Raw genomic sequence first — 8298 nt, 5'->3', positions numbered from 1 at the left:
CAGCCCTCGTCTCCTCCAGGCGCATTATGGCGGAGGGAGAGCGGTTTCCGAATCACGGGAGAGAGAGGATGCGAGGAAGTATAGAATTCGTGTAATGAAAAGCACCCCTTGAGTAAAACCATGGATGTATTAGAAGCATGGAAGAGTTCTCCTTAAGAACCCATCAGTAAAACACGGAAGGAAAGGAAAACGCAAGGGCTTATGGGTAAACGTACCAGCTCGTTTAGCCAGCCATGTTACCGTTATTTTCTGCTCGGTTTTACCTTTAAATGCGGTGTTTCAGTGGTTTACGATTGAGCTACACTGTAATAAAGCTGGCCCCATGACCAGATATCACCGAATGTGTCAACATTAGTTTTTTTAAAGAAAAAAGTCTGACTTCGGAAGTGAAATCCCATAGCACGAAACTACACGACCCATAATGCATTTCTCTGTACAGGGGTCAAGTCAAAATTTAAACGGCTAATGCAGTGGACTTGTGTTTAACAGTCGTGATAACAATTTAGTAGTCTTGAATATGTCGATTTGTTGATATTTGTTGTCTTTTAAAGACTGTTATGCAGTCACCGAAATGTTAAGTGTGGAATTTCAGTGGGGGCTGTTTAGTTTTCGCCATGTCTTCGCCGGGTTTTGTCAGCACTGCTAAGCTAAGCTAACTCGTTGCTAACTGAGCTTCAGGAGTCGGAGGTCGTGTGATGACTTCCAGACTGCACCTTTTCAAAACTCTTCTACACAGACAAATTAACTCCGCATAGTTTATTACAGGGATGGTATATTTGTTATATTAACCGAACATATAAAGTTTGAACAGTGCCAGTCTTCAAAGAGCTGAACAACTCCAGGTGAGGAGACCATGACCCTCGCTCCGAAGGAACTATCCAATCTGCTGAGCATCATATCGGAGGAGGCTTGCACCAACACCTTCGAGAGCCTCTCCACCCACTTCCATCACTACTTCGGGAAAGCGGAGCACTTCAGGGTGGGCTCGGTGCTGGTCATGCTTCTCCAGCAGCCAGACCTGCTGCCCAGCTCCCCGCAGCGGCTCACCGCCCTCTACCTGCTCTGGGAGATGTACCGCACCGAGCCTCTGGCCGCCAACCCGTTCGCAGCCGTGTTCGCCCACTTGCTGAACCCCGCACCTGCCGGGGAGGAGCAGGAGAAGGTGCTGTCCGGTAGGTCTGTGTGTGTGTGTGTGTGTGTGTGTGTGTGTGTGTGTGTGTGTGTGTGTGTGTGTGTGTGTGTGTGTGTGTGTGTGTGTGTGTGGTGTGTGTGTGTGTTGGGGGGTATTGGCATGATCAGAGTTCACAATCCTGATGGCCTGGAGTAAGAAGCTGTTCTTGACTCAGTGTTGAACGTTATATGCACAATACATGAGCACTATGTGTCTAAGACAGATTTCCTTCGGGATAGGAGACAATTACCAGAGACTGTCATGTAATAATCATAATCCCATAAACTGTCCTAATTCCTTACTATGCACTAAAACTATAGAGTGTAGACCATATCAAAGATGTATGTACTATCTACATTCAATTGCCTGTTTATTAGTTGACCCTAGCTGAATTTGTTACATCCGTCCTGCAATAAATCCTTCCCATTATTAAAATGTTCAGTTTTTGTTGAAAATGTCTCTCACTGAAATGTGTTGGATCAACTTCATGGCATCAAACATCTCTCAGTGCAGACTATGTTTTGCTTGTCCAAATAGTTGCTTTTATTGTTCGTACAGGCCTGACACTGCTTGAAGGATATCAACCATTAGTCATGCAGCTGATGCAGTTGTGGATAGATGTTTTGTTCACTTGCCAAGTGCCATTTTGGATGCTTTGACTCAGGATTTTCCCCAATTCTTGATAAAATACACAAGACAAATTTTTAAGCCACTAAAACAGAGAAAAGTACCAGCTGTCTGTGCAACAATCTGGACCTCAGAGTGAGTAAGAACAAAAGCACAGAGTGCACATTACATGTCCTCCATCAACACTCCCACTCTCTTGTCTGTTTGTGTCATGTGATATGTCCAGGATTCCTGCCTCCCATCACCCAGCCTGAGAAGTTCTTCCTGTCCCAGCTAATGTTGGCTCCACCCAGGGATCTCTTCAAGAAGACGCCCAGACAAGTGTCCTGTATGGATGTCGGCAACATGCCCCAGTCCATAGACATCAGCGGGCTGCAGCTAGCCTTAGCAGGTCACTATACACTAACAGTCATTTATCTACTGTAGAGTTGTGCTGCTTTAAAACAACGACACTTACCTTCAAAGGCAACATCAGTTGTAGCTGACAATGTAATATGTGTTTTGTTATTTTCTGTCTTACTTACTGTCAAGACAGAAATATACATGAAGAGTCAAACAGGCATTGCAACAAGCCAGTGTGCACAAAAAGTATTGACTGATGAACGGAAACACATCCGCTCCTAACTTGATAAATTTGAAACTTCTTTATTTTCGACAATCAGCAGCCTTTAAACTGCTTTTCTGTGTAATATATGAAGTAATTAAGTGGATATATTATGTGGTGTAAACCTAATTTTTCTGTCCAAATTGCCATCAGTCTGACCCTTGGTTATTCATTTGTTGAATGTACCATCTTTTGTGTCTTTGTTGTCCAGAGCGTCAGTCAGAGCTGCCCACTCAGAGCAAGGCCAGCTTCCCCAGCATCCTGAACGACCCAGATCCAGACTCATCCAACTCAGGATTCGACAGCTCAGTGGCCAATCAGATTATAGAGTCTCTGGTCACGGGCCCCCGCCCTCCACTGGAGAGTAAGTGCAGTTGATGCTAATGTTTTAGATTAGAAGAAAACCGAGTAAAGTTACTGCACTTTGTTCTGCAATCTGTATTCCAGTATTCTAGATATCATCCTTAGGACATTAGAACGCACACCACGAGAGCGGGTTACTGGGAGAAATCAGGTCACACAGTGAATCAGACAACCATGTTTACATGCACTGTAAAATCCACATGTGTGTGTGCGTGTGTGCGTGTGTGTGTGTGTGTGTGTGTGTGTGCGTGCGTGCGTGCATGCTGGAGCATTTGGACTGAGAGAGCAGTTTTTCCTTAAAATGTCTGAATTCAACTGTTCAGGTGTGGAAACTTATAGAGGATACTTTGTTTTAGCTTCAGTTTCAGTTGGACTTTGAATGTGATGTTTTGTGTGTTTATTTTGATTATTTTGTGTAATAGGATGTGTGTCTATTTGTAATGATTTGTCCTTATCCAGCCACTCTGCTGTTATAGCAACACTTTCCTGGTCTGAAGTCTTTATCCTGCACATGCCCACATGTACAACGCTGATTAGAAATCCAGATACATGGCCAAAAAAATATGTTTCTCCAGCTGAAATCTAGTAGGGAAACCAGATTTCTTATTTACATCTGATTTAAGAAATCAAATGACTGCAGAAAGCTGACTGTAACCTGGTTAGTGAAGTGCATGTGAACACATTGATCTATACCTATACAGAAATGAAAGGTGAATATTTAATCAGTTGGATGGTCATAGTGTTCATTTAATTTCACTGGAGTGCTAACAGCACAGAGCGTTGCAGACAGAAGAAGTAGGGAAATGATCAGAGATCAGAAAATCCATAAATTTGGGGAAACTCAAGCTGCTCTACAAGCTACTTCTGCAAATAATAATCACCAAACAGAACCTGCTCTAGATGTCAGTTCTCATTTTCCTTCTCTGTCAACTTCTAAATTATAAATTGTTTTAGCCATGTCACAATTTTCAAAATCTCTCTGAGTCAGCGAGGAAAGGGAGAGGTAAGAGTTTTTGATGGAAGTCTTAGCATCCATCTAACCAGGGTCTTTAATATCTCCTTACTTTTCTGTTGTGGCGTGTTGTCCAGTGATCAGAATTTATTGCCGTTCACATCCTGACACACAATGCTGTCTCTGAGTATGAGAATGCCTTTATAGCTGGAGCAAATGTTGCTATGGCCTGTAGACTAAACCTACCATCTGCAACCAAAACAAATCTAAAATCTGCCAGGGTCTGGCTGGTGGTTGATGGTTACTTTTGCTGCTGTTATCTTGAAACACCAAACAGTACATTCCAACAACCTGTCCACATTGCTCCCTCCTCAGGTCACTTCCGCCCCGAGTTCATCCGGCCGCCGCCTCCTCTCCACGTGTGCGAGGATGAGCTGGCATGGCTGAACCCCACTGAGCCAGATCACAGCATCCAGTGGGACCGCTCCATGTGTGTTAAGAACAGCACTGGCGTGGAGATCAAACGCATCATGTCCAAGGCCTTCAAGAGTCCGCTGTCTGCCCAGCAGCAGTCACAGGTGACTTACAGTCACACTGACCTGTCACATGTTTTCACAACAGTGTTTTCCTCTTTAGATACTGAAGTTTCTCTTCAGTCGAAAGCAATGATGCTGACTTCCTACTTGAAAATTTTACATACAAACATACATACAAAATTAAGTAGCCTCAAAACAGTTGGTATGCATACTAAGAATTCGATTTTTGAGTGTACTGTTGGTGGACACTACAGTCCCACAATGCATTGTGCAAAGGAGATTCAGCTGGACAAAATGAAAAGTAATAGTGAAACAGGAACGCCTCAGAAAATAAAAAATAACTGTTAAAAGTTTGAAAAAACATTTTGTAGTATTTTTGTTGGCTTTAACTGGTCGCATCATCTTTTACAGCACGTGTTGCCTCATTTCCTGCTAGTAGTATGTTGATTTCTTGTATACTAACTGCGAAAAACAGTATAATGTGAAGATTACTACATAGTATATACAGTGTACAATTATTAAGTAGCATGGAATTAGGACACAGCTTAGGAGACCAGAGGGGTGTACTACGAAGCAAGTTCAACATACCCAGGCTTTCTTTGTGTGAGCTGGCTGGACAAACCCTAAACTTGCGATCAGAGATAAGTGGTATCATGACAGTGGATATGAACGTTCTTTGTTAACTCAGGCTTTCTGCTTCAGGCTCTGTGTGCGTCTCGGGTCATTATAACGGAGAGCTATGAATAATATAAATACATTATCACAGCAAAAAGCAATGCTATTGCTGCAAATAAGGTGAGAGAGGAATGCTGGCAGAAAATTGCTGATGTAAATTCGTTGATTAAAAAACAAATTCATGAAGTTATTAATTATCTAATTAGTTTATATACATAGCTCTTAAACTTTAAACTTGACGCTGCAGATTTAAACATTATATTCAAGAAGTGCATTCAGGTCTGACTCCATCACATAATGAAGGATAAGTGGAAATGACTTTAGATTCTGGCCAAATCAAAGTGAAATCAATATTATAGATTGAATATTATGTGTGAGAAATACCAATGGACTAATCTTTTTTTTTTTTTTTTTGTTCAAAGTATTTCTTCATTAGTTTTTTTTGTTTGTTTTTTGTTATTTGAAACACAATTTGATATATTGTAACAAACCCCATCCCGCAAGTATCACTTATTTACAATATGACATATCAAATCAATGGTAAATATGATAAAAGACGAATCGGTTTTCTAATTGGTGTTCTAATAGCTGCAGTACCAGCAGTGTTAAACGGACTTGGAAGGGCGGTGCTTTTCATTGCCGATTTAAGCCGAAACTTCAGACCAGGTTAAGTTTGCATTATAAGTTATCATGGTGATGTAGCCAGGTTAAAAGAGAGCCGCCTTCGTGACATTGAAAACCCTGGCTTTATGCTCAACATACCTCGCTAACCCACTAATCTGGCTTCGCCTCTGTCATGGCCTTTTTGTTTGTTCGCGGCTTATTCAGTCTTTCTGTCTCTCTCTCTTTCTCTCTAGCTGCTGGCTGAGCTGGAGAAGGACCCAAAGCTGGTTTATCACATCGGCCTCTCCCCGGCGAAGCTGCCTGACCTGGTGGAGAACAACCCTCTGGTGGCCATCGAGATGCTGCTGAAGCTGATGCAGAGCAGCCAGATCACAGAGTATTTCTCTGTGCTGGTTAACATGGACATGTCACTGCACTCCATGGAGGTCGTCAACAGGTGAGGGTGCTGCTACCACATCATGTGCTACAGCTCTGAGGTCATGTTGCACCTTTTTTTTTTTGTTTGCTGAAGTTCGAAGATTATCAACTTAATATTATCAAGTAAACACGTCAAAAGTGCCTTTGCAGCAAATTTGTATTTTTTGCTCTGCATTGTCTGCAAGTGAAGCAAGTTTTTATGATTAAAGGAATTTCTGTTCACAATTTTTCATAAAATTCTGTTTAGGGATGGGACAGTAACTGATGCGACTAAATATTTGAATTAGTACAGAGTGTTTTTATTTCTAACAGTGATCATTATCACAAACTAACAGCAAGAGACACACTGCACAGCACACACTGACATACCAATGAGAAAAGATTTTAGGTTTAGGTTCTGGGAACTTGTAACAGGCATTTATCATTATGTGTACTGTTGATAGATTCATCTAATGAAAATAATCACTTGCTGCAGAGCTACGAAGTTGTCCCAGATACCCAGATAATTTGTCCAAGATAATCATACTGACTCAAAAAATCTAAAACTGGTCAAAATGACAAAAAATATTGTAACTTGGTATCTTAACTTATTTTTAAAGCTAATGTATGTTTATATCTATCTACTAAAGTAAGGAATCTCTGTCTGTATGTCCTTTGCTTATCTCTTGAATCGTTCATCTGATCGACACCACATTTAGCACGTATATGGCTGGGGACCAAAGGGAGTGCAGTGTTGAATTTGGTGCAATTTGGACACATGGAACAATTAATATTAATAAACTTAAACTCTGAATAAACAAGCAAACAGCGAGCCGCTCAGCTCTGTGTCTGAGTGCAGCGGGGACTGTTTGATATAAACACCTTCACATCACAGCAGGGCAGGGCTTCTGGGCTCTGACTTGCTGAGTAGGACAAAGGCACATGCCCCACTCAGTCAATCTTCTAAGAAAGAAGAACGAGCACACACAGGACAAAAAAAACAGAGGGCACTGCACTAGTTCATATTAATATAATATTGATGCTCTCAGGTGCTTTTATTGAGTGTTTGTCATTTTCTTATCTTTAAATCAAACGTCCTCTTTTTGCTCTCCCTCACTCAGGTTGACCACAGCTGTGGACTTGCCTCCAGAGTTCATCCACCTCTACATATCCAACTGTATCTCCACCTGTGAGCAAATCAAAGACAAGTACATGCAGGTACAGACAATGGTTTAACATTTCTGTTGTTAGGAGTGTTTTTTGTTTTTTTTCCTGTATACAAAAGCCACACTACAGACTAAACCAGAGAGCTGGAAAATGTAAAACACTGAAACTACTAGTACAGTATACTGACTGATGAAATCACTGTTCACTGAGATGAGTCTGGCAAAATTTGACTTGTTTCCCTTTAATCATGTTCCTCCTGCATGTTGATCTGTTTTTTCCAGAATCGTCTGGTCCGTCTGGTCTGCGTCTTCCTCCAGTCACTAATACGAAACAAAATCATTAACGTGCAGGATCTCTTCATCGAGGTTCAGGCCTTCTGCATCGAGTTTAGCCGCATCCGTGAGGCAGCCGGCCTCTTCCGCCTCCTCAAGACCCTGGACACTGGAGAAAACCCCACCGAGGCCAAACCTGCCAAATAATGAGCCCTCACAGAAACACTGCACAGACTGTAGAAGTGGCCTGAGTTGCTAAAACAATGCCAACCTCCCATATTCACTTTAAAACATGTTGAAGGGTCATGGCTTGGTTTACCAGAAACATTCTTCATGTCTGTACACATCACAGGAGCCAAAACTGATGCAGCCGGCTCCAATGAGAATTAATATTGTAAATATGTAGTGAATGTTTCTTCAGGCTCAAAAATTCCTGTTTTTACTCGCTGTTCAGTCTGCAGTCCAGTTTTGCTTCTGAACTTTGTCATTTCCCCTCTCTATTTTCCAGAAATAAAAAAAGAACACAATTCAGCATTTCATTTTTTTACCAGTGCGCTCTCTCAACTTTGGAAATGGAAGCTTGCAAGTTTTCTTTCATTAAACATATTGTTAAACAAAATTTTTCAGGTTGTATGTTTATGCTTTCATTATCTTGTAAATCTCCTGTATGTAACAGCTCATGAACACTGGAGCATGTCAATGCTTTCATCTGGTTGCTGTGAAGAAACATATCGGTGCTCCTGCCTACTGATCATGAATGCAGCTCAACATTGATAGTGCCTCAGACAACCCTGATGCAGTTACTGAAAACGCTGATCTTTTTCAGAGTAACAGGTGCTTCAGCTGTTAAAGTCAACGTTTTGGGAAATATGCTTATTCACCTTTTATCTGAGAGTTCGATGAGAACATCG

At 41.6% G+C, this 8298-nt stretch overlaps 1 protein-coding gene across 1 annotated transcript; it reads left to right on the top strand.

Moving 5' to 3' along the window:
- cnot11 (CCR4-NOT transcription complex, subunit 11) lies at positions 1-8006 on the top strand. The gene is made up of 7 exons (XM_042426139.1): positions 1-1172; positions 2025-2189; positions 2614-2766; positions 4093-4295; positions 5786-5988; positions 7070-7166; positions 7397-8006. Exons 1-7 carry the CDS (start codon positions 854-856, stop codon positions 7592-7594), a joined length of 1338 nt encoding a protein of 445 aa, XP_042282073.1. The 5' UTR covers positions 1-853; the 3' UTR covers positions 7595-8006.
- Positions 8007-8298: the final 292 nt, after the last annotated feature.

This window comes from Thunnus maccoyii, chromosome 11, assembly GCF_910596095.1.
Source record: "Thunnus maccoyii chromosome 11, fThuMac1.1, whole genome shotgun sequence".
NCBI classification, from domain to species: Eukaryota; Metazoa; Chordata; class Actinopteri; order Scombriformes; family Scombridae; genus Thunnus; species Thunnus maccoyii.
Note: the sequence above shows the minus strand (reverse complement) of the source record. Positions and strands in the feature narration are given on the sequence as shown.

What these genes read in the sequence shown, in the direction of transcription:
- cnot11 (XM_042426139.1), top strand. Translation starts at nt 854, where the DNA reads ATGACCCTCGCTCCGAAGGAACTATCCAATCTGCTGAGCATCATATCG. An exon ending in GCAGGAGAAGGTGCTGTCCG is followed by an intron (nt 1,173 to 2,024) that starts GTAGGTCTGTGT and finishes TGATATGTCCAG; the next exon opens with GATTCCTGCCTCCCATCACC. An exon ending in CCCCCGCCCTCCACTGGAGA is followed by an intron (nt 2,767 to 4,092) that starts GTAAGTGCAGTT and finishes CTCCCTCCTCAG; the next exon opens with GTCACTTCCGCCCCGAGTTC.